Source organism: Mustela nigripes, chromosome 13 (genome assembly GCF_022355385.1).
Source record: "Mustela nigripes isolate SB6536 chromosome 13, MUSNIG.SB6536, whole genome shotgun sequence".
NCBI lineage: Eukaryota > Metazoa > Chordata > Mammalia > Carnivora > Mustelidae > Mustela > Mustela nigripes.
In genome coordinates this window covers 21,218,634-21,244,835 of record NC_081569.1, presented here as the reverse complement: position 1 = coordinate 21,244,835, position 26,202 = coordinate 21,218,634, and the positions used below count along the sequence as shown (strand labels likewise).

Here is a 26,202-nt window from a genome sequence, read left to right as displayed (position 1 = left end):
AGTGTAAGTGTGCGGCCAACTGGTACTTCTCTCCAAAGGTCTCTTAGACAGCTTTCCCCACCTTACCCCTTGCACACACAGACACACACACACACACACACACACACACTCCTGAACACATGAACACATACATGGACACATATACATGCACACGTACAAGCATGTGCTATACACATAAGACCCTTAAAAACACATGCATATGTGGCCTATGACCCATTTATAATTAATTTTTTGTATTATGTGATATGTAGATTGAGTTTCTTTGTTCTTCCTTTCCTTCTTTTTCCTTTCTTTTCTTTTCTTTTCTTTTCTTTTTTTTTTTTTTGGCATATTGATGCCCGTTTTTTCAGCACCACTTGTTGAAAAGTTGGTATTTTTTGCACTGGATTATTTGTACACCCTTGTGAAAAAGCTGTTCTCTATCTTCCATTCCATTGATGTATGTGTTTAACCTTTGTCCAATATCTACTATCTTCATCAGTGTAGGTTTATAATGCATTTTAAATTAGGTGGTGTGGATCCTCAAACATTGTCTTCTTTTTCAAAATTGTTTTGGCCATTATAGGTCGTTTATCTTTCCACTTAAATTTTAGAAAGAGCTTGCCTGTGTCTACAAAGAATCCTGCTGGAAAGTTGATTAGGATTATAGATATAGATCAATACATAGATCAATATGAGAATGATTGACATCTTTTTTTTTAAAGATTTTATTTATTTATTTAGCAGACAGAAATCACAAGTAGGCAGAGAGGCAGGCAGAGAGAGAGGAGGAAGCAGGCTCCCCAAGGAGCAGAGGGCTCGATCCCAGGACCCTGGGATCATGACCCGAGCCAAAGGCAGAGGCTTTAACCCACTGAGCCACCCAGGTGCCCAAGAATGATTGACATCTTAACCATACTATATCTTACAATCCATGCAAACATTACATCTTGCCATTTATTTAGGTTATCTTTGGTCTCTTTTGTATGAATTTTTGTAAACTTAGAGAGTTTTTTTCTGAAATAAGTCCTTGCTCTGTTGTCCTCCAAGGTTGTACACACTCTGTTCTATTTTTTTGAGTCTAACCACACTGCCCCCACCCGACACCCACACAAAGACCCGCCGTCTTCCTCTTAACCTACGCAATCCCTAGGCCTACTGTGGTTTTCTGATGAGAGATCACTTCCTCAGAGTCACTCTCTTTCTCGCCTGCTCTCCAGTGTAGAGCAACTTCCTTGCCCATGAGTTTCTGCCATCTTGTCTCTCTAATAGCAGATGTGTGATGTAACTGCTTCTTATATATTTTTAGGCCACTAAACTCAATATTCTTCAAAGGCAGAGACCATATCTGATTTGGGGTTGTATCTTTGGCACCTAATATAGAGCAAGGGCTCCGTTAACAGCAGTTGATTAGACAAATGGGAAAATAAAGGTGCCTAGGTAGCTCAATCAGTTGAGCATCCAGCTCTTGGTTTCAGCTCAGGTCATGATCTCAGGGTCGTGAGATCAAGCCCTAAGTCAGGTTCTGTACTTAGGGTGGGGTGGGGATGCAGCTTGAGATTCTCTCTCTCCCTCTGCCCCTTTCCTCCCCTCCAAATAATTGTTTTTTTTTTTTTAAAGAAATGGAGAAATAAAGGAATAATGGGAAAAGAAAAAGGGGTGAAGATAAACTCAGTACTCATTGTGGCTCTGCTCTGTGTCTATCACTATGACAGGGCAAAGACAGATGATAGTTAGAGGGGTGGATGGATGGATGGATGGTTAGATGGTTGGATGGATGGTTGGATAGACAGATAAATAGATTTTTCTTTAAGTTTTTGTCAAGCCTTTTTAAAAAAGATTTTATTTATTTATTTGGTACAGAGAGACACAGCGAGAGAGGGAATACAAGCCGCGGAAGTCCAAGAGGCAGAAGCAGGCTTCCCACACTTCCCAGGACCCTAGGATCATGACCTCAGCTGAAGGCAAATGCTTAATAACTGAGACATCCAGATGTCCCAAGTTTTGTTAAGCCTCATAAAATTCTGAGAAAGACGTGGCATCTTCCCCATGTACAGATGAGGAAGGAGATTCGAAGAGGTTTAGTGACTTCCCAAATACCATACTTGCAGAGAATGACAGAGGCAAAATTCAAAACTCTCTCTACCTTTCTCCAAGGTTTATTTCCTACACACCATCTCCTTTTCTTCTCAAACTTTATACATATATACTTTAGCACAGTCCCTTGTCATATCTTGCTTCTTATTCAATAACTTCAGTGGAACATGATGTTTAAAATACAGTATATTACATGAGCACAAGGGCAAAGAGCTTAGAAGACCAGAAAGTCAAAGTGAAAACCCCACTTCGCTCCCTCCCACAGCCCCACACTGCTGAAAGGCCGTTACAGTCATCAAGTGTGCCTCCTTCAGCCATTTGTCTACATGAGAATTTTTCTCCCGTTAGCAGTTGTAAATTACACTATAATACATGGATATTCTCATGTGTCTTACAGAAATTTCCATTTTAACAACCATATGATAGGTCACTTTCTAGATGTGTCATACTTGATTCAGCCAACCTCCTACAGACAAACTATTGTTTATTTGTTTTCTTATACTTCTAGCCGTGCTGTAAGGAACATCCTTATACGTTTCTTGATGTACATGAGCAAGGTTGACTTTAAGGAATATAATGGGAGACAGAATTGTAGAGTTAGAGGGTATGCACATTAAAAAAAAATTTAGACACTGAGAAAAAAAATGTCCTCAACTGACCTCATTGCTAACCCTATATATCCCCCCATAGTAATATAAACAAGTGCCCAACTCATCTCATTAGGAGTCATGTTTTCAAACTTAATTTTTTAGGCAGCCTTATGGGTAACAGAGTCTTTTTTTTTTTTTTGTAAGCACATTTTTATTTACTTATTTTTATTTTTTTATTTATTTCTGAAAGCACATTTTTTTAAAGATTTGGGGTTTTTTAAAATTTAATTTTATTTTTTCAGTGTTCCAAGATTCATTGTTTATGCCCTATACCCAATGCTCCATGCAATACCTGCCCTCCTTAATACCTACCACCAGGAACACCTAACCCCCAGCCCCTCTCCCCTCAAAAGGAGTCTTATGGGAAAGGGACTTTTAGAGGTAAAGTGTGGGTAGGCATGGCTCGTGGATATCTTATACTTTTATTTGTACTTCCCTTATTAACTAAGGCTGATTATCTTTTCACATGCTGATTGGTCATTTGGGTTTCCTTTAAGTTGCACATTCATGTAATTTGCTGCTTTTTTATTGTTCCATGTGTTTTTAATCGCTTGGGAATGTTCATCATCTATTCTAAATGCAAACCCCCTATTCATTATACATTTTTTCAAAATCTCCTGTACTGCTCTATAACATTGACATTCTTATGGTATTTTTCGTCAGTTCAGAAGTTTGTTTATTGATTCTGTTTTAGCTATTACTAGTTTTAACAATTTTTTCTTTATGGGCTTTTTTGCCTTAGGAAGCCTTCCTGTATTAGCCTCTGCCGTCGGCTCATGTTGTGATCCCAGGGTCCTGGGATCGAGCCCTCCATGGGGCTCTCTGCTCAGCAGGGAGCCTGCTTCCTTCTCTCTCTGCCTGCCTCTCTGCCTACTTGTGATCTCTTTCTCTGTCAAATAAATAAATAAAATATTTTTTTTAAGTTGTTAACTTTCATAAAACTTCTGTTGGGATTGTACGGAATTTATTATAAATACGAGATTTGGCGTCTTAAAAGTATAGCCTTCCTACCCATTTATTTTTCTTCAATAAAATTTGTATGCTACAAACAAAAATAAAAACAAAAGAAGTTTATCTCATTTTGTTGTGTTATCCCTAGTTACTTATAGGAATTTCTTTTTGGTGTTGGCTAATATAAAGTGACCTTCTAATTTTTTTTCAGTGCTTAGGTGGCTAATGTTGAGATGTAGAAAAGGTATTGATTTTTGTATGTCCATCTTGTTCCAGCCATTTTAAATGTTTATATCTATTCTAATATTTAGTCATGCTTCTAAACTTTTCATTATTAGGTAGGATAATTCTTATAAGTTGGGGATCAATTCTTTTCTTCCAGTTTTACTGAGAAGTCATTGACACACATCACGGTATCAGTTCAAGGCACACAGCATGATGGTGTGATTTATATATATTGTGACATGATTGCCACAGTAGGTTCAGCTAACTTCCATCTTCTCCTATAGATGCAATAAAGGGAAAATGTTTTCTTGTGATGAGAATTCTTAAGATTTACTCTCTGAACATCTTTCCTGTGTATCATGCAGCAGGGTTCACTATAGTCCTCTCGCTGTGCATTACATCCCTAGGACTTATTTACCTTATAACTGGAAATTTGTACCTTCGTGGCCACTTTCCAGGAGTCGTCTCCAGCCCCTGTGGTCAGATAGGCCTGGAAGATGGTCTCCACAACTCCCCAGAGCTGGGGCTATGATTTGGCTGCTTGCCTGGGTGTAGGCAGGCCAAACCGTAGGGCTGGCACAATTCCTCCTTTGAGGAACCAATCAGGCAGATCTACACCCAGCTGAGTTCCCTGGTCAGTGTTTCCTGCACACACACACACACACACACACACACACACTCTTAGTTATGCAGATGAACAAAACCACTGGTTGGGATTTGTGCTTGGGACATTGCAGGTATGAACTCAGTCTGCCTGGATGGTCTTTTTATGTCTTTCTCTGCTGTTTGGCTTTATTTGTTAATCATTGGAAGCTCCTCCTTCTTCTCTGTCATCGTCAGAGTCCCCTGTAATTCCCATGGTGCCATATCAGAATAAGAACTCCAGCCAAGTTACCCCAATTGCTGGGGGCAGTTGGGTGTCTCGCCTGGGTTCTCTTTTCTCTCTGGAGGAAGCAGAGGATAAAGGGAGACTTCTGTGGGGGAGAGGCAATGTGGTTAATGTGTAGCCGTGCTACTTCCCCTTCTGAGGTAATCTGTCTTGCTCTCTGCGCTGCAGGGGGGCTGCTTCAGCCTCACTCCCCCAGGATTCTCTCAGTGTTGTGTTTTCCTGAACAGTTCTTAGTTGTTTGTCATGTGACAGGGGAGTATACTCAGAATAACCTGTGTTACCCTCTGAGCATTGTCACTCTCCAGGATCAATAATCCTTTAATAACCCCTGGTTTGTTTTGAGTTGACATAATGAATGAATGTGGACATTTCAGCATCTTTTGAGTTAATCATTTGATTTATCTCCTAGAATTTGTTAATATTAACATATTAGCATTAGAATTAGGTTTGGCTGTTAGTAAAAGGGAGAAGGAATAATAAGGGTTTAGTTAAGTGGGGAATTTACCTCTCTTGTGTGGCTCAGGAGCGAGGCCTCCCAGGGATGGCTGTGGCAGCTCCTGAAATTCCCAAGGACTGTTCTCTTTCCATCTGAATGCTGCAGCTCTAGGTCCCTTTCTTTGTCTTTTTTTAATGTCTTTTTCTATAGTTTGGATTCATTTCCTAATCTTTACTTTTAAATTTTACATATATGTTACTAAATGACAATAGCCTATGATTTTTTTCTGTTACTTCATTTCTAATTCTGACTTCTGAATTATTCTACCTTCATGGAACAACTAGGAATATGTTTAGCTACAAGTAAACACGTACTTGATTTACTTGGCTTGAACAAATAAGTGTTTATATGAGAAAAATAATCAGAAGTCCAGAGGGGTAGTCTAGGTCTGGTACAAATATTCACTGATGCCATGAAGGATAAGCTTTCTATCATCTTTGCATGTTGGGTCTTGTCCTCTGACTTTCTTCCTCAGAGTCCCAAGATGATGGGTATACTTGTAGATATTATTTCCTTGCTTAGGAAAGGCAAAGTAAGAAAGGACTGTTGTTGGGTTGAGCCTATCCCTTTCTATCAGTGCAGTTGACTTCCATTTCCATCACATGGACATTCCATTTCCATCACATAATCATTTATTATAGCTGCATTGAGACTGATGAATCCCAGGTCAGGGGGGAAAGATTAGCAGTGACTGGCTTTGGCCCATTTTGATTCATCCCCTGCTGTTTGGAATTCAGTCTTCTCAGAAAATCTACTGCTACCTGATAAAGCAGTAGAGGAATGGGTATAGGGTATAGGGTGGGCAACATCTAGGAAAATGAGTGAACAACTTTTCATTTCTTTATGTGCCTTGATCCATTTTTCACTCTGTTACCAAATTTTTGTGTCTTTGTTTTCCCAAAGCTCATGTAATTTTCTCTCTAGAAACTCCCAGTGGCTTCCCACTGGCCTCATGTTACAGTCTAGCTATTTATCCTGTTAGCCCACAGGATCTGAATCTAACCTTCACCTCTAGTCTCTGTGCCCACTGTCTCCCCTGCTCTTTGTACCACTGGCCCCTGGACATGCGGATGTGTTCATGCTTCTTGGTCTCTGTCCATGGTGCTCATCCTGCTTGAACTGTCTTTTCAGTCTTCCTAAATCCTTCTAAAAAACTCATCTTCCCTTTGGTCCTCTTCATTTTGTTGGTCAAAAAGATCTGTTCCTCTCTAGTATTCTAATGGTTTTCCACACAAACAATAATATAATATTTATCCCAATCTGAGTTGAATTACAATTATTTTCATGTCCACCCATCAAAATGTAATAGGAACTTGGATTTTTTTTTTAAGATTTTATTTATTTATTTGACAGACAGAGATCACAAGTAGGCAGAGAGGCAGGCAGAGAGAGAGAGAGAAGGAAGCAGGCTCCCTGCTGAGCAGAGAGCCCGATGCGGGACTCGATCCCAGGACCCTGAGATCATGACCTGAGCCAAAGGCAGCGGCTTAACCCACTGAGCCACCCAGGCGCCCGGAACTTGGATTTTAATAATTTTAAGTTTCATTTTATTCATTCACTCAGTAGATTTATTTATCATCTGGTATAAGACATCTAAATATGAAGACTAATAAAAGATGAACTCTGCCCTCCAGGAGAGAAAAAAGGAGGCAAACAGGCAGAGGTAGCAACCCAGGGCCTAGATGCAATATTCAGAGTGTTCCCCTCCTGTCATGACAAAGAGAGAGGTGCAGGGGAGGGTCTGACCCTTTAGACTAGGCTCTTTTAACTTGATATGAAACGTGTTTTGTTTTTTTTTTCCCAGAAAAAGAGCTAAATAAAATGGTGAAATAAATAGTAGAAATATAAACCTGATTATGACTAGTGAATTGTTCAGATCTTTTTAAGCCCTTGTTGGTCTGGTTCAGACTCATATTTTCTTCTAGTGTGACAGCTAGATTTGTGGACCTGGAGAATAAAAACATAAATCCTTCAAAGCAAAGCAGTCTTGTAAGAATTCCAGTGCTGGAGGCTTGGACTTGTGCAGGGAAGCTTTGCTGCAGATTTGCAAGGATGAGATAATGCCTCTGACATCCAACTTCCCTTGGAATGTGATCATCCTGGGGTGGAGGCACATGACACAGTGGCAAGGATGTAGCTGTTCTCTACAAGTCACAACCACTGTCTGTCTCAGGGCCTTAAAATTGAACTTCCATGTTCAAATACTACAGTCAATATTAGTGATTATGATTCCTTGTGCATTCTTTAAGAATTTCTTAGTCTTTAATATGAGTTCAAGGTAGAAGTGTCATGGAAAGAATAGTCTGTAATGGGGAACATGAGCTTGAGCATGATGGCAGTTGTACACCTGCTTTCATATGAAGAACCCTGAAGAATTAGATAGTTCACTGATTATTATTTCAAAGATTTTTTGTTTATTTTAGAGAGAGAGGTGGGGACAGGGCAGGGAGAGGAGAATCTTAAACAGTCTCCACACTAAGCACAGAGCCTGATGCGGGGCTCGATCCCAGGACACAGATCATGACCCGGGCTGAAACCAAGAGTCCATCCTTTGGCCGACTACACTACCCGGGCACCCCATATTATTTCAATGCATACAAGAGAGAAACCTCAGTAGATCCTATACTTGCTACTATTCCCCAAAATAAACATTTTAAGAGAGACTTTTCTTCCATCTTTCCATACTGTGAGAAAATCATTAACAGGTATAATTGAGTGTCACCTAAGGAAATGTGTCCCTTCTGATCATGCATCTGTGCACATAGTGTATTTCAAAAGTACCAGATATTTTGACTTGGCAACATTTGAGGTCCCCTGTACCGTTGTAATGGGAAGGTGAATGGTGACGTGTGCATCAAAGTGGATCTGTGTGGGAATCATAAGTGTGCCACTGGGCTCTCTGGTTTTCAGTAAAAGGAGAAAATGCTTTATGGCTCATGGAGTTATTGTCTGTATTGTAGTTAACTCACCCATATAACATTTAGTACATTTGTCATCGAGGGCACCCAGCAAGTTGTAGTTACTTTTCTCAGATAGGATTTAAACCCATGGGGAGCATGGCTTTCCTTGTCCAACTCTGTTCAAATAAGTTTGAAATCCAAGATAAAATGGATAGAACTGTAGAAAAATAGAATCTAACAAAATTGAATCCTACTGAGGTAGAAAGTCTAAACAGAGTAATTTCCATAGGAAAACAATAGAGAAAGTTATAAAGGAGTTTACCCCAAAAGAAGCCTCAAGAACATATTGATTCACAGGGAACATTGGCTAAGCCTTCAAAAATCAAATGACCTCAATGCTACTTAGCTTTTGGCAAAAGAGTTGAGAAGGAAAATAAACTTCTAATTTTGTTTTATATATAACGCTAACTGTAAAATTTGACAAAGATTGCACTTAAAAATAAAAACCATGTGTCAAGCTAGTATATTAATATCTATGTAGGAATTTTATTTTATTTTATTTTTTGAGAAAGAGAGAGCACAAATGTGGGGGAGGGGCAGAGAGAGGGAGAGAATTTAAGTAGGCTTCTTGTCCAACATGTGTTGGGAGCCCAACATGGGGGTCGATGTCATGACCCTGAGATCATGACCTGAGCCAAAATCAAGAGTCAAACATTTAACTGACTGAGCTACCCAGGTGCCCCATCAGTGTAGGACTTTTAAATAAAAATTAGCAAACTAAAAAAAGCCACATAAAAAAGAAATACCAATGAATGATTAAAGAAGTTTTATTCCAGAAATATAAGTATGGTTCAATATTTAAGTCCATTAATAGAATTTATCATATTAATAGATTTTAACAAAAAAGTCATGTGAAAGTCAACATCCATTCATCATTAAGACCACTCATTCAGGTATATGGATACTTTCTAAACATATATATGGGTATGTGAGCATATGTATGTAGTTCAAAAACCAGCACTTATCATCTTAGTCTATGTGGAAATACCAAAATTATTCCCCCTAAATTTAGGAGCAAAATAAAGATTCCACTGCTTCTACTAATATTTATTATTATTCTGAATTAGTCAACTCAACCAGGCAAGAGAAAATGAGGCTTGAGAGTTGAAAATTAAGATGGTAACACAATCTCTACTTGCATTTGATATGCTTGTATATCTGGTAAAACTGTGGAAAAATTTCTATAAAATTTAGGAATTTAGAGAAATAGAAGAATACTGAGTTAACACCCACAAATCAATAACTTTGTCTGTTAATATGATAACCAGTTAACACACATAATGGGAAAAAAGATACCTTTTATGAATACCTAGGCATATATCTAACAGAAAAATCAGAAATAGACCTAATCGTGTATGCAAACGTGGTGTATAATAAGGGAAGCATTGGAAATCAGTGGGGCTTACTCACTGGTGGATGGCCTTTTCCATAAGTGGTGCTTGAATTGTCGGATAGACATAGAGAAAATGATAAAATTGGATCTATTCTTCACTTGATGCACTAGGACCAATTCCAACTGCATCAGAATTTTAAATATAAAAAATAAAACCCTTCAATTCGTGGAAGAAAATGAGTGAATTCTCTATAATCTGGCAATGAGAAAAAAATTTAAATTAAGACTCAAAATCCAGAAGCAGTAAGGAAAAGAGACAAAGCTATATATAAACTGTTTTTAATAGACTTGATCAAGCTTTTTTAACAAACTTAAGGAAAAAGAAGATGGAGGCAAAAACCTATAAATTAAAAAAAGACTTATCAACCAGTTACGATGATGCATGGACCTTATTTGAATCCTGGTTCAAACAAACTGAACAATTAAAAATAAGTATATGTGTAGTATTTGAGATCATTGGAAATTTGAACACTGTCTAGATAGTGATGACATTCAGGAAGCATTGTTAATTTGGAGTGTGATAGTGGTACTGTGGTTATGTTTGAAGGAGACTTCTCAGAGATACTAGCCATCAGGTAGCAAACTTGGGACGTGTGCCCATGATTGCCCACCATTTGGAGCCTGAGGCAAAAGAAGAGTTAGTCATACTGATCCTACCTTCATTTAAAATGCTGATATTTTGTTCATCAAGAATATTTTGGGAGGGGCGCCTGGGTGGCTCAGTCGTTAAGTGTCTGCCATCGGCTTAGGTCTTGATCCCAGGGTCCTGGGATCGAGCCCCACGTTGGGCTCCCTGCACAGCAGGAAACCTGCTGCCCCCTCTCCCACTCCCCCTGCTTGTGTTCCCTCTCTAGCTGTGTCTCTCTGTGTCAAATAAATAAATAAAATCTTAAAAAAAAAAAAGAATATTTTTCCACTAACTTTTTTTTTTCATGTGGTACCAAACCATTATTCACCTTGATTTCTGAGATTTTTGTCGCCCCTTTAGTTTTGCACCTGACAGGGGCCTCACCCTTGTAACCTAGTCCTGATCCTGCTGGGTGCCAGGTACTGTGAATCCTGGAGAACAGAAAGGAGAAGGAAATTGGATTCAAGCGCTCAGACAGCAGACCCTCCTTTGGGATAAACGGACATAACATACAATGATATACAAGGCATTGACAAGCTTGTTTGTGACTCTGGAGGTGGAGAATAACCCTCAGGCACTCATTCTTCCCACGATCTTCCTCTGTCTGTCCCCTGAGGTCAGACCGCCAGCTTCTGCCTCCATCTCCCAGTCTAGACCCATCCATCCCGTCTTGCCACCTTCCAGTTTCTGGTTATAACATCTGCAGACAAATAAAATAGAGATGCGCTTTATTTAGGCTCAGCTGAAAGAAAGTTAACGAGAAATGGATCCCGATGCAATTTTAGTCTTATCCCACTGCATCTCTTCCCTAAAATTATGTTCTCTCTGGTTAGACCAATTCCTCCACCCGATAATGGCCCAAATCTGGAAGTCTCTAAGGCCTGCACCTGTTTCTGCATCTCTCTCTCTGCCTGCTGGAAAGCTCCTGGGGAAGCCCAAGGAGCTCATGGCGCCCAGCATTTGAGTCTTACACACTCATGAGAATAGCAACTAAACAGAGGGACAGCCCAGTGATGCTCATTGCTTGAATGATAGACGAATGCAGCCACCTTGGATACTGGAAAGAAGGTGGTATTGAAGTCACGAACACCCATACAGCATGAACACCCCGTGATTCCAAGCCAGGGCACTGGAGGCAGGCCTCGAGCTGAGGTCTGAGAGCAGTAGCCCTAAGTGTGAGGAGGCAGGGACCCTCCTGGAACCTGTGCAACAGGATTAGTGTGGCCAACTCCGACTGGGGAATGGAGACTGTGAGCAAGACTGGGAGGGAAGGCAGAGCCTCAGCAGGAGCTGGGCATCCCTTCCTGGACCAGCAGCCAGAACTGTCCTGGAGGGGCGTCAGTGGAGGGTGGGGGGGAGGTGGAACAAGAAGTTTGTTGAAACAAGACCTGAGTTCTGAAAATCTGGCCAATTCTGTGTTTCAGCTGAAGAAGGAAGGGAATGAATTTTTTTTTTTTTTTTTTTTTTAGGGAAATGGGGAGGCAGAAGTCAACAAAAGCGGAGAAGGCAATTATAAAGGGGAAAAAAAGGCCACCATGTTCGTTCTGATGCTATATCATTATTTTTACCTCTTTCCAAAATGCCCATTTAGCAAGCTAAATTCACATCTCTGAGAGCAGTAGCTCTGGGACCTCAGCACACAGCAGAACCCCCGAAGGACATGTAAAACCGGTTGGCAGGGCCTCCCCATAGAGACTCTGATTCAGCAGGTCTGGGGCGGGGCCTGGAATGGGCATTGCTAGCAAGTTCCCAGAGGAAGCTGCTGCTGGCCTGAGAAACACGCTTCGAAAATCACTGTTTTAGAGGCCCTGGCTCTGACCCCCCCGGTAACAAGAGGATGAACTTAAATATCTGTACAGCCCATAAATGTTTACAGAACACTTTTACAGACATGTAATTCATTTAATCGCCCATAAAACTTGCCTTGCCTGAGAGAGATCGGCCATCAGCCTAGTCAAGGTCAGCACTTAGGATGTGGCCAAGCTAAGGAGGGTTCTTCCCTGCTCAGCCTCTTGGTGGGGAGGGAACAAAGTCATATATTCCTGCCCATACTTAATTAAACTAACTTAACAAAACTAAGTATTTTATATAAATGCATGGAGTACTTTCTAGGAAGGTAGATGGTTCTTTGCTTCATTTGGTTATTTTAGCCTATAGGAGCTTGTAAACTTGACATTAACCTTCCTATTTCATAGAGAACAAAGCTCCAACGTGTAACAAAATGTATGGATAGTGCATTCCGGCAATATTTCAGTTTTGGCAGTATTGCCCAAAGTGTGGCATAGAACAGCCCCCGTCAGAATTGCCTCATGTGATTCCCCAAGGGGATGAGCCCTTCCACCAGCCCCCCACCTATGACATGCGTTCTGGTGTGTGTACATGTACACACGTGCTTGCGCTCACACCACAGCCCAGTACAGAGACGCAGAGGCAGAGAGCCACAGAGATCTGCAGTTTAGGAAGACTAATAACAATGGCTTTTGTCTCCTCTAGTCTGTGGGTAGGCAGCATGACAGCTTACACTGTCACAGGAATTAAGGGGACACCGATGGGACAGAGTATGGCTGGGGGTTGGACAGGGGTGAGGCACACAGCCTTGTTCCAGGAAGGCAGAACTCTGATGGAAGCTACAGGAGGAACATTCTCAGTGAGAGGCAGCCAAGAGAACACACTTGGGAGTGTGTAGGAAGCTCTCCCCGGAGGGTGGCCTCAGGGAGTCCAGCGCCTGGGAGGGAGAGAGCCAGGGGCTGGAAGAGGGGCAGGCCAGCCCAGACTGCTGTGGGACACAAAGATGGGCATGGGAAGGGCTTCTATATTCTCAAGCTCATGGTCAGCCCTGCCTTGCTGCCTGAAGGGAAGGTGGAGAAAGGTCATAGACCACTCTTGAAGCTAGAGGTAGAGGACAACATGGGGAGACCCGGGCTATCCCAGCAGTGCCCCCCAGAGAGCTCTCCCCTTCACCAGACCTCTGTAACCTCACAAGTGAAGAGGAGTAGTGAGAATACCTATTCACTACAGAGGATGTTCGGTGAAATGGTTTTCAGGAAAATGCCTTGCCAGGGATTTGCTCTTTGGGATCGTGTAGTGACTCCTCTCATGCTCAGACAGTCACCACTGTCCTGGTGGTCTGTGACCAGCACCAAGGCTGCAGCCCTCCCTCAAGCCACACAGGTGGCCCCAGGAAGATAACAGGCCACTGACCATACCCCACGTACCCTGTTAAAAGCCATCTCTCAAGTGCTCAGGGAACAATGCTCTCCTCCAATGTGCCCCTTACCCGCCGCATAAATCAGGGAGACATGCCACCCCCAGTTAGTCTGGGTCAAAGGGCTGCTTGCGAACCGAAAGTGGCAGACACACACGCAGGTAGAAGTAACAGAGAAGGGATTTCTCAGTGTCATTTGTCATCACTTGTCACATAGCAAATGGAAACCTCTGCTCCTCTCTCTTTTTTGAGACATCCAAACCCTGGGATGTTATAACATAAAGGGTCCTTACTCACCTAGTCAAAGCACTGTATTGTGCAGGGAGGGAACTGAGCATGGGCCTGAGGTGAGGCCATCCAGGCGCTAGTGATGGGGTCACTTTGGCACCAAGAGATTAATTCCAGGACCCAGATGTACTGCTTCTCTGAAGGCAAAGTCACAGCAAAAACAGCTTGACACACCACTGTTCCCAGGGTGAGACACTCAGAGGAGTTCTGTCCAGGGACCAAGATGAACAGGCATAAGCCAGATGGCGGAGCCAGGACAAGGCCCCTCACATCAATAGTACCATGCCATGTGCGTGCCTTGGTTCATGAAGGCTGAGCAGCCCAGTGGTACGCTTGAAGAGGTGGTAGGGAAAGTGGGGTAAGTGTGGTCAAAGTGGCCAGGAGCCCATAGTCCCATGACCCATCTCCCTGTCACCACACTGCATGACTATGAGGCCTTGGAGGCGGTGGAGGTATTAGGTTTAAAAAAGAAGTCTTTGAGGGGATAGGCAGAGTAACTTCTTGCCATGCAAATGTTTATATTTGAATGTGATCCCCAAAAATTGTATTTTAAACCCATTCTTTGATCTCTGCATGGAGGACAAGGTACAGAGGAGGAGGTGTGGACACAATCCTGGACTTTAATGCTGGTGAAAGCTTGACATGGTCACAGCATGGTGACCTCTATAAGTGGAAAAGTGATTTAGACTGAGCTACTCCCAATACCAAAACGTGGAAACAACACAGACACCCAGCTACAGATGAATGGATAAACAGAACGTGGTACTTCCATTCGATGGATATTCCTCAGCCTTGTTGTGGACTGCATCCGGGGGTCCCCCCAGAATTCATATGTTGAGGCCCTACCCCTCAAAGTGGTATAGTCAGAGCTGGGGTCTTCAGGTCTTCATGTGGATAGAGCCCCCATGATGGGATCAGTGTCCCTATGAGAAGGAGAAAGAGAGCTCTAGTCTCTCAGTCATGTTGAGGACAAGCAACCAGGCGGCAAGCTACAAGCCAGGAGTGGGCCCTTACCAGACACCAGTTCTGCCCACACCCTGATCTCGGACTTCTCAGCCTGCAGATGGTGAGAAATCATTTTCTGTGGTTTAAGCTGCCCGGTCTATGGTATTATGTTACAACAGCACACAAGGCCCAAGTCAAGCCTTAAAAAGGAAGGAAATTCTGATACCTGTTACAACACAGATGAACCTTGAAGTCATTATGCTTGAGCAGAACAAACCAGTCAAGAAAGAACAACACCATATGATTTGCTTATACAACACACCTAGAATGGCCAGATTCAGAAACAAAGTTGATGGTGGTGGCCAGGTTCTGGGGTTGGGGACAAAAATGAACGTGAATGTTTAATGGGGACAGAGCTTTGGTTGGGGAAGATGAAATAGTTCTGGAAATAATGGTGGGGACATTTGCACACAACGTAAATGTCAATGCCACTGACGTGTAGACTTCAAAAAGGTTAAAATGGTAAATTTTGTATTATGTGTATGTTTTCACAACGAAAAAAAGCAAGATTTAATGTATTCATATGGTAATTGTAGTAAGGTTTTAAACAGTTCTGTAGGGGCTCCTGAGTGGCTTAATGGGTTGAAGCCTCTGCCTTCAGCTTAGGTCGTGATCCCAGGGTCCTGGGATTGAGCCCTGCATCCGGCTCTCTGCTCAGCAGGGAGCCTGCTTCCCCCTCTCTCTCTGCCTGCCTCTCTGCCTACTTGTGCTCTCTATCTGTCAAGTAGATAAATAAAATCTTTAAAAACAAAAAAACAAAAAACAAAAACAGCTCTGTAGGTGCAGCTGGGTGGCTCAGACTGTTCAGTGTCTGACTCTTGATCTCGGTGATGATCTCAGGGTGGTGAGATCAAGCCTCACATCGGGCTCCGTGCTCAGCTAGGAGTCTACTCAAGATTCCCTGTCCTTCTCTCTCTGTCTCTCGCCCCCGTGCTCTTGCTCTCTGTCTCTTTCTCTCTCTAAAATAAATATTTTTTAAAAATAAATACAAAATAAATTAAATCGCTCTGTATTGTGAACATTGAAATATAGATAGATGCTTGCTAAAATAAGGAACACTGGGGACCCCCCTCCCTTGCAGAAACCACCCCTACAGATATGGGGGTGGGCCCATGCTGACGGTGGGCCAATACACAGGTGCCCGTAGGGCTCAGGAGAGCAGCGGCACACCACAAACAGTTGGCCTCAAATGCAGCCTCATGTGACAAGAAGCAGAGCCTTCAAGCCTTCAGCTTCTGCCTGCAAATAAGAATAACGTGCTCTTATTCTCTGATTTGTCCCCCAGGTGGAAGAGTGACAAGAGAAGAACCCTCCCAGGCAAGGCTCTGGTCTGCGGGGAGAAGGAAGAAGACAATCTCCTAATTGGTACCATATACATCAGGTCCAGTAATTTTCTTACTTTCTAGCAACACCAACCAAAAATTCCACCCAAGGAAGAGCCACGTGCAAGATGGCATAAAAATCAGTGAACAGCTCTGAGGTCGCACACCTCCCTGCCTGATCCCCCATCCCCATGGTCTGGAACCTTAGACAGACTTATTTCCGCCAGGCTTACAAATGCAGAGAGGGGCTCTGAGACGTTAGACCACATGTCCCAGCTCGTCAGAGTGGCGGGTCAGAGTAGGCCAGCGAGCCTGACTCTGAAGTAGGAGCACCTGTCAGAGAACCTGTCCCCCAAGCAGAGCATCCGAGTGGTTACCTGGGAAGAAGGAACGGGGGCATTCATCAGTAGCATGGGACTTAAGCCCAGAGCAAGTAAAATTAATTACATGCTTAATGAGATGCTTACTTTATACAGGTATAACATTTTCCGTGAGCTTTCAGATCCGGATAAAATCTGCAGTGGGCTCAGCAAACCTCCCGTAATGGTCCAGCTCATTCATGTTTTTACTTCGGTGGGCCTGTGGTCTCTGTTTTAACTGCTCACCTTAGCTGTGTGCCAAAGCAACCAGAGACAACATGTGAATGAGTCGATGTGACTATTTTCCACTACCACTTTATGGACAAACACAGATGGTAGCTCCCACTTGACCCATGGGTCATCATTTGCCCAGACCTTGCGTATGCAGATCTAGGGAGGCATTTCCATGTTGTCAGCCCTGACCAAGTATCCACTAGTGACCCGGCACTGGTTCCCAGGTATGAGCCTCCCAGGCCAGGTGCGGGCTGCTTTCCTCCAGCAAAATTGGCAGGTGCGTTCTGTGGTCAAGCTGCAGGATGCCTCTTGTATCTTTCTAACCGGGACTTGTTCTACCTGGGAAATCTCGTATCTTTTTGAATTTTGTTAGATTGTGCCTGTGACTATGACGATCCTTGGAGAGATGACAGGCAGCGTAGGTGTGGTACTTCAGTCGACTCTGGATTGTGTGGACTCTTTCTTGAGAGCCAAGTGGGGGGTGAGAGCCGAGGGAGTGGGTTGGCTCACAGATAAAGCCATAATTGGGATGTAGTCGGCAGTGCAATCGCCGGAAGTGGAAGTGTTGTGAGCTTTGTTAACTTCGTTAACTTGGAAAGATATTGGAAATCTAGTAACCTCAAATTAATCAATGTGTACGAAGATGTTTGATTTTTTAAAAACAATCTAGTCTGTCTTCTTTTAAAATCTTTTTTATTTAAATTCAATTTAATTGACATATTCTATATTATTAGTTTCAGAGGTAGGAACCAGGGATTCATCAGTTGTATGTAACACCCATTGTTCATTGCATCAAAGGCCCTTCTTCATGCCCATCACCCAGTTACCCCAGCCCCCCACCCGCAACCTCTCCAGAAACCCTCAGTTTGTTTTCTATAGTTAAGAGTCTCTCATGGTTTACCTCCCTCTCTGATTTCATCTTATGTTATTTTTCCCTCCCATCCCCTATATTCATCTGTCTTGTTTCTTAAATTCCACATATGAGTGAAATCACATGGTGTTTGTCTTTGTGTGATTGCTTTATTTCACTTAGCATAATAGTTCCATCCACATCATTGCAAATGGTAAGATTGCATCCTTTTTGATGGCTGAGTAATATTCCATTGTATTTCTACACCACATCTTCTTTCTCCATTCATCTGTCAAGGGACATTTGGGCTCTTTACACAGTTTAACTGTTGTAGACATCTCTGATATACACTTTGGGGTGCAGATGCCCCTTCGAATCACTATGTTTATATCCTTTAGGCAAATGTCTAGTACTGCAATTGCTAGTCTGTCTTCAGTCTGCTGTCATTGGAATGGACAAAGTGTAAGGTCAGAAGTGCTGGAACTGGTAATGCCCCCTGGGCTCCCATGGAGCTCCCAGAGGGGTCATACTTGGGTTTGATTTTTATTCAGTGTCTTCCCTGCAGAATGGGGTGTTTGTCCAATATGGACAGAAATGGTTTCGGCTCTCCATTCTCTGCATGTGTGGTCACTTGCGGGCACTTTTGCCTCCTACATCCCTGCTTACAGCCCTGTGGCTTCTCTGTCCTTTCTTGCAGATGGATGGTTTCTAGCCTGCTTGCAGACCCCACCTCGGCTGAGTGTTGGGCAGCCCGTCTACATGAGCCTATGACTCTTGATATGGACGCAGTCCTGTCAGACTTTGTTCGGTCCACGGGGGCAGAACCTGGTCTGGCCAGAGACCTGCTGGAAGGTAAGCTGGCCTGGTCATCCTCCTGCCATTCTCCTGGGCGTAACGACCTTCTAACCAGTGGGGGGAAAAAAAAAAAAAAGATAAGAAGGTTTTTGTTACCTGACAGTGATACTGGGCTCATAAAAAGAAAAAAAAAAGTTGATGAAATTTTTGTTAATCTTGGCTTTATTTTGTATGGACTCGATTATTCAGCTCTCTACAGTCAAAGTGCAGAAAGCATTAATGGCTTGGCTTTGCAGTAAAGTTTAAAGATAGTCAAAATTTATCAGAAATTACTTTTGTAAAGGAAATAGAGAACAGCAGAACTAAAAGAACATTGAAGAGAACACTTTTGTTGGAGACCTGAACGTTTCTTATCTCTATCGTGACTGAGACAAAAATACCTCAGGTCAAAGTTTTTGGTGAAGAAAAACCACATTGTAGCCAGTAAATAGATGGTAATAATTCATACGCAAGAAGGCCAAATTCCTCCTTAAACCTTAAGTGTAGATATCATTTGTTCCATGGGAAATGTGCAGTTTCTGTCTCAGGCTCCAAAATGGATTTACTTTGTTTATTTTTAAAATCTCTTTGTGTGCCTGTGTGTGGTGCAGTAGAGATAAGAGGTGGAAAGAGCCTGTCGTAACTTCTCAGAACAAACAAACGTGAGAGAGCTTTTGAATGATTTCTCTTGGCTTCCGATGTATAAACTGCTGTTTATGGAATTAGCTAATTCTTGGTTAAGTATCCTAAGTCACAGTTATCCCTTAATTCATTTAGGGGGCAATGTGGGTTAGTACACTTTTTTAAATTATTTTTTATTTTTTATAAACATATATTTTTATCCCCCGGGGGTACAGGTCTGTGAATCACCAGGTTTACACACTTCACAGCACTCACCAAAGCACATACCCTCCCCGATGTCCATAACCCCACCCCCCTTCTCCCAAACCCCCTCCCCCCAGCAACCTTCAGTTTGTTTTGTGAGATTAAGAGTCACTTATGGTTTGTCTCCCTCCTGGTCCCATCTTGTTTCATTGATTCTTCTCCTACCCACTTAAGCCCCCATGTTGCATCACCACTTCCTCATATCAGGGAGATCCTATGATAGTACACGTTTGCATGAAAAATGGAAGTAACTGCTGAAATCCCATAGAAAATTAAGAACCACCTCTTCGAGGGTACTGAGAAAATGCCAGTAGGGTGGTAGCCAGTGTCATTTTTAACTTTCCCTGAAGCTCCCAGAATTTCAAAGAAACTCAGGGTGCGGAATAAAAATGGGCAGCAAATGTTTGTGGTGTACATAAATCAAAGTGCGATTCGCACCCCCTCCCCCGATTGCCCATCCCCTCCCTGACAGTCCCGCTGCTCTTCCTCCCTGAAGTGAGCAGCTGTGCAGAGAGACAGGGCCAAATCCTGACCCAGCCACTTACACGCTCTGCCACGCAGGGCAGACTGTTTTCTTCCCTTAATCTCATTTTTTTCCCAGTATATTGAGCCTAACCCTAACCCACCTTCGAGGATGATTGTGCACATTGGAAGCTCTGATGTCAAATGCTTGCTGGGGTGACTCGCGGGTAACAAAGGCTCCAAAAGCGGTCAGTGATGACCCCGATTGTCACTTCAGTCCTTGAAACTGATGCTGACATTGCTCTGAATGTCTGGATGGCCTTAAGCAGGAAACAAGAGTTGCCAGCTCTTTTCTTCCTTAATCTTATTTTTTTAAATGAAACTACCAAAAAACTGACCTTTGGGGGTACAGTTCTAAGAATGATACATAGGTTTATGTTATTACTTTCACTCTAAGACACAGAACCACCTCGTCCCCCACACCCCTGCCATCTGCCCTCCTGCTGTGTTGGGTCGTCCCGTCTCCCACCCCGTCTGCTGGCAGCCGATTTCTGTCTTCCGTCACATTCGCTCTGTCTCTTTCAAGACTGCCATCTAAATGGAGTCATGCAGAACCTAACCTTTTGAGACTGGCTTCTGTTCACTCAGCATCATTATTTTGAGATTCGCCCAAGTTGTGCCTGTCAACAGTTTGTTCCTTTCTATTGCTAAGTGCAACCCGTCCTCGAGATGGACGACAGCTGGGTTCTCCAGTTACATGTGTAAGGGCATTTCAGTTGCTGCCAGTTTGGGGCAGGTATGACTAGAGCTGCTCTTAAATGTGTATTGGACAACTGGGCTTTCTGTGAACATCATTTAAATTTTTCCACAGTGCACGTGCAAGAATGGGATTCGCTGGTTTATACGGTAACTGTACATTTCACTTTATTAGAAACTGCCAAACTGTTTTCCAGAGTGCTGAACCATTTTGCATTTCCACCAGCAGCATAAGAGAGTCCCAGCTGCTCCACATCCCCATCAGCACTTGGTGTTTCTTTCCTTTTTTTATTATTTTCTCCATTCTCCTAGGTGTGGAATGATATTTCTCCACCACTTTGGTTTTCATCTCCCCACTGAATGATGATGTTAAATGTTTTGTTATTATTCTCCATCCGTATCTTCTCTTTGGTGAAATGTTCACTCAGTTCTTTTGCCTATTTCTAAATGGAGTTGTTTGATTTCTTGTAGTAGAGTTTTGAGAGTTCTTTTATTTATTCTGAGAATAAATCACTTATTAGAGATGGGATCTGCAAATATTCTCCTCTGGTCTCTGTCTTGACTTCTTATCCTCCTGCAGGTGCCCTTTGCAGAGCAGAAGATTTTGATCTTGATAAAGTCTAATTCATCATTTTTTTTCTTGTATGGATCATGTTTCGGGTGACATGTTTAAGAGTCTTTGCATGACCCTAAGTCGTGAAGATATTCTCCGAGGTGGTCTCTTGAAAGTTTTATACCTTAGATCTCTGACTCATTTTGAGTGGATTTTTGTAGAACATCTGGGGCAGAATTCATTTGTATCCATATGGGAACCAAATTGTTTCAACACCATTTGTTGAAAGTATCCTTCCTCCACTGAGTTGCTTTGCACATTTGTCAAAACCAACTAAGTGTATCTGTGGGAAGCTACTTCTTGATTCTGATTCTGTTCCATTGATCAATACATCTGTTCCTCTGCCAGTATTTCTCCATCTTGATTAGTACAGCTTCGTGGTGAGTCAAAGTCAGCATGATTCTTCTAACCTTATTTTTCTTTTTCAAAAGTGTTTCAACTACTCTCTTTCCTTTGCCTTTCCATATACATTTGAGGATCAACATATGTCTCTCTATAAAATTTCCTGCCGGGATTGTGATTGGAATTGTGTTAAATCTGTAAATGAATCCTATATTTTGCCTTACAATCCATGAAATCGGTGTAGGCTTACTTTCTATTTATGTAGGACATCTCTGAATTATTTCATCAGCATTTTGTAGTTTTTAGCATATAAATCCTAGGGTTTTCTTGTGTTATTGTAAATACTATCTTTTTAAAAAAATTTTAGTTTCTAATTGTTCATTGTTAGTATCAAGAAATACAATTGATTTTTGTGTGTTGCCCTTGTATCCTACAATCTTGCTAAACTCAATTATTGTCCTAAAGTATACATGTATGTGTACACCCTCATGCATGAGTGCACATGCGTGTGTGTGTGTGTGTGTGTGTGTGTGTGTGTGTGTGAGGATTTTCTACATAGATAGTCATGTTGTCTCTGAATAAAAATAGTTATATTTCTTCCTTTCCAATGGGTGTGCCTTGTATTTATTTTTCTTGACTTATTGCTCTGGCTAGAACATCCAGTAAAAAGTTGAATGGTAGTGGGGAAAGAGAGCATCCTTCCCTTGTTCTAGATCTTAGGGTGAGAGCAGTCCCCCCCATCAATCTTTCACCATTATGTAGAATAGCTATAGGTTTTTGTAGATGTTCTTTATAAGTTGGAGGAGAGTCCTTTCCTATTTTGTTGAGAGATTTATCATGAATATGTGTTAAGTTTTTCAAATGCATTTTCCATGTCAATTTGATATGATTAAGTGGGTTTTTTTTCCTTCTTTAAACTGCCTGTAAAACAGATTATATTGATTGCCTTCTAGTAATAAACAAGCTGTCAGTCATATTTAAAGATTTTCCTACTCTGTGTTTTTCTCTTCTCCTTCTGGGACTCAGATGATATGAGTCTTAGAATTCATTATTGTCCTCAAATCACAACAGTTCTTAAAAAAAAAAAAAAAGATTTATTTACTTTAGAGAGAAGAGGGAGGGGCAGATAGAAAATCAGATTGCACAGAATGCAGAGCCCGGGCTGCCTGGATGGCTCACTGGGTTAAGCCACACCTTCGGCTCAGGTCATGATCTCAAGGTCCTGGGATCAAGTCCCATGTCCGGCTCTCTGCTCAGCAGGGAGCCTGCTTCCCTTCCCCTCTCTGCCTGCTTCTCTGCCTACTTATGATCTCTGTCTGTCAAATAAATAAAAAGAATCTTTAAAAAAAAAAAAAAAAAAAAAAGAATGCAGAGCCCGAATCAGGGCTCGATCTTACAATCCTGAGATTACGACCTGAGCCAAAACCAAGAGTCCTGTGCTTAACGAGCTGTGCCACCCACATGCTCCATGATCATTACAGTTCTGTTCACTTTCTCAGTCTTTTATCATCAATGGTTCCAATTAGATCATTTCTATTAATCATTTATAAATTTACTATTTCCTCTGTCAGCTCTATTTTGTTACTGAACCCATCCAGGTAGTTTTTATTTTTGTTGTTGATTTTTTTTTTTTAAATCTTTAACATTTTCACTTGATTCTTCTTTATTTTTTTCTGTTGCTTTGCTGAGACTGTTTTTCAAGAGTGTCCTCTTCTGTTGTAAAATACTTATAATACCTGCTTTGAAGCCTTTGTCAGGTAATTTCAATATCAGTTTCATTTCAGTATTGCTATTGAAATGTCTGGTTTGGGGTTGGGGGGGTGTTTGGGTTTTTTTGGTATGCTGAGTAAATTTAGATTGTACTCCTAAACATTTTGGAGATTATGTTTTGAGACTGTAGTTGTTGTTTAAACTTATGGCACATGTTGTTTTTGTTTTAGAAGGCACTTGCCCCAATTGGGTTCAGACCAGAAGTTCCAGGTTCCCTGAGATTCCCGTGCATTGTGGGTCCAAGGTCAACTCTATGTGGTTCTGTCTCATATGGGTACCACCTAGTGAGTGGCCAGTCTGGGACCTGGGCAGTAGTCTGTCCCATATTTCACTACGCAAAGCCTCTGGAATCTGTTTAGGATCAAATTCATACACGTATAGCTCAGAGGGAAACCTGAGAGTTCATAAACAACTTTAAAGAGTTGCTTTCCCAAATTTCTGCTTCATTGTCATCTCAATAGTGCGGGGTCCCCAGGCTTTGTTTATTCCCACATTCGTACACACTTGATTTGACTGTGCTTATGTCTAAACTAAGCAATCAAAATCCAAAAAGAAAAAAGTCATGGAATTTACCTCTGGGGATCATAAACCCCGTGATTGAAGAGGAACATTTTCCCCGTCTCCCAGTTTTTGTTTCCCGCCATCCCTCATTGCTGCGGCAAAATTGCTTCAGGTCTGGGGCACTAGAGAGCTGAGAAAATTTTTTGAAGAAAAAAAGACAAATGAGGGGTTTCTACACACCCTCTGAATGTTAAGAGACTGCTTTTTTGCTTCTGGGGTCAGAGCTAGAGGGCTTTTCCTGGAGCTAATGCGCACTTCTGGTTTGGGGGCTGCACTGAGTTCACATGGAAGAGACTGGAAGAAAAAGTGAGCAAGTCACCGGCAGTTCTGGATACTTTGAATTAGGGTCTTCTTCCCCCATCTGCCTGCTCTCACGTACTCCTCTGAATCCCCCAGTAACTGCTCCAATGCATTCTGTCCTGGTGTCCTGCTACTTTCAGCAGGAGAGATGGACTACAGTGTCCCTGCTCCAGCTCACCTAGGGTGGATCCTGTCCCCTGTCTTTACCAGTGGGCAAACTATGGTTACAAACAAACTGTGGTTCTTTCAGTTGTGAGAATTATTTGGGTCAAAATTTTTTCCAAAGCCAGTGTGTCAAAGATGAAATCTTCTCCTGGTGATCTTGCTAAGGGCAAAATCACACAGTGATGGCAGAAGCTGGGTGAAAATGTCCCTGGACCCTCTCTGCCTGCTTTTTAAACTTCTTCATGAGTGTTTTTAATTACTCATTTCAAAATGAAAAGTTTAAAACACATATATAGTGATGGGAATCACAACAGAGCAGAGGACAGAGAATGAGAAGAAAAAATAACATGGGTTGATAAAGAACCTGACCAAAAACAAACAAACAAATAAACAAACACCTGGCCAAAAAAATAGACAGGGTAGGGACAACACAAGGACAGAAAATAATGCACGGTGATTTGCCTCCAGTGAGGGGGTGCATTCTTAGCTGGCTGTCTCATCCCTTCACATCTGCCTATTCCACATTGGCAAAGTGGTCTTTCTGAAATAACGTTGGTTTGAATGGTCCTGTCTCCCCAAATCCTGTTTTGATAGCCCCTGTTACATGTAGAATCAACTCCCCAGCATAGCGCTCTGTTCCTTTCAGCCTGTGCTCTGTTCTGTCCCTTCCCTCATCTCTGGCGCATTTCTGCACTGTCCTTTCCTCCAGACTCACCATCCAGCCGTGTGCTTCAGATCAGGCTCAGTTCATGCATTGCCTCCTCCCTCTACACACACTCTGTCTCACTCGGAGGTTCTACTCTTCTTCCAGGTTGGTGTGTGAGCACCACGACAGCAGAGACCGTGGTGGGTTTTGCTCAGTATCCCTCTATTATTTAAAAAGATTTTATTTATGTATTTGACAGAGAGAGAGAAAGAAAGAGAGGGAGAGGGAACTCAAGCAGCAGGAGTGGAAGAGGGAGAACCAGGCTTCCCGCTGAGCAGGGAGTCGGATGCAGGGCTTGATCCCGGGATCATGACCTGAGCTGAATGCAGACGCTGAACGACTGAGCCACCTGGGTGCCCCTTCAGTGTCCCTCTAACACCCAGTACATGCCACCCAGTACATGCCAGTCTTTCAGTGGGATGATCTGGCTGCTGGCTGTATAGCAATAAGCAACCAGATGAAAATCATCATCCTCATGGACACAGACAATAAATAGCATTAATCAATTATATAGTATTTTCATGGTTAGTGCTATGGAGAAAACTATATCAAAAGGAGGGGCCTGGGGGTACATGTGGATATAGTTTTTAATTAGGGTTGTCAGAGGAAGACTTATTAATAAAAACGGGGTCTGAGCAAAGATTTGAGGCATGAGAGAGTAACGACGTAGCTATCTGGAGAAAGAAGTTTCCAGCAAGAATTGGAATTAATTGGTCATTCTTTGCCATTCCTCAAAGCTTCGCAGACTTCTGTTGTCACATATATTTGATTTTGTCTTATTTTATAATTAATCGCATACTTGTTTTCTCATTTAAATTGGAAGTTCCTAGAATCAAAGACAATAACATTGACAATAGTAGTTAGTATTTATGTTGGACTGCTATATGCCAGACGCTAGGTTCTTTAAATGTGATGTCTCATTTAATCCACACAGTGAATTGGAAAAGTGTTTAGATTTCCCATTTTATAGGCAAGAAAGCTGAAGCTAAGAAATTTCCCTGAAGTTATACATCCAAAACGTAGCAGAACCAACATTTGAACCCAAATGTGTCACTCAGCTAGGTTCTTTCTGCAAAAACTTCTGTCATTTATCTTCATGCCTACTGTCCTCGACTGTAACAGCTTTTTGTGTTGCTGTATGTATACAAAAGAGTTTTTTTTTTTTCTTTTTTTTTTTCTTTTTTTATTTTTTATAAACATATATTTTTATCCCCAGGGGTACAGGTCTGTGAATCACCAGGTTTACACACTTCACAGCACTCACCAAAGCACATACC

General features: G+C 42.1%; 1 protein-coding gene across 2 annotated transcripts in view; it reads left to right on the top strand.

Annotated features, from left to right (window-relative positions):
• Positions 1 to 26,202, top strand: part of OTUD7A (OTU deubiquitinase 7A) — a 365,100-nt gene that overhangs the window by 187,378 nt on the left and 151,520 nt on the right. Inside the window, exons 3-4 of one of the 2 annotated variants that reach the window (XM_059371716.1) lie at positions 16,052 to 16,147; positions 18,229 to 18,383. In XM_059371716.1, coding sequence (XP_059227699.1) covers positions 18,233 to 18,383 — 151 coding nt within the window. In that variant the 5' untranslated portion in view covers positions 16,052 to 16,147; positions 18,229 to 18,232. Of the gene's footprint in view, positions 1 to 16,051; positions 16,148 to 18,228; positions 18,384 to 26,202 lie in introns of those variants that run through there. The other variant, XM_059371717.1, reaches the window with a different exon arrangement.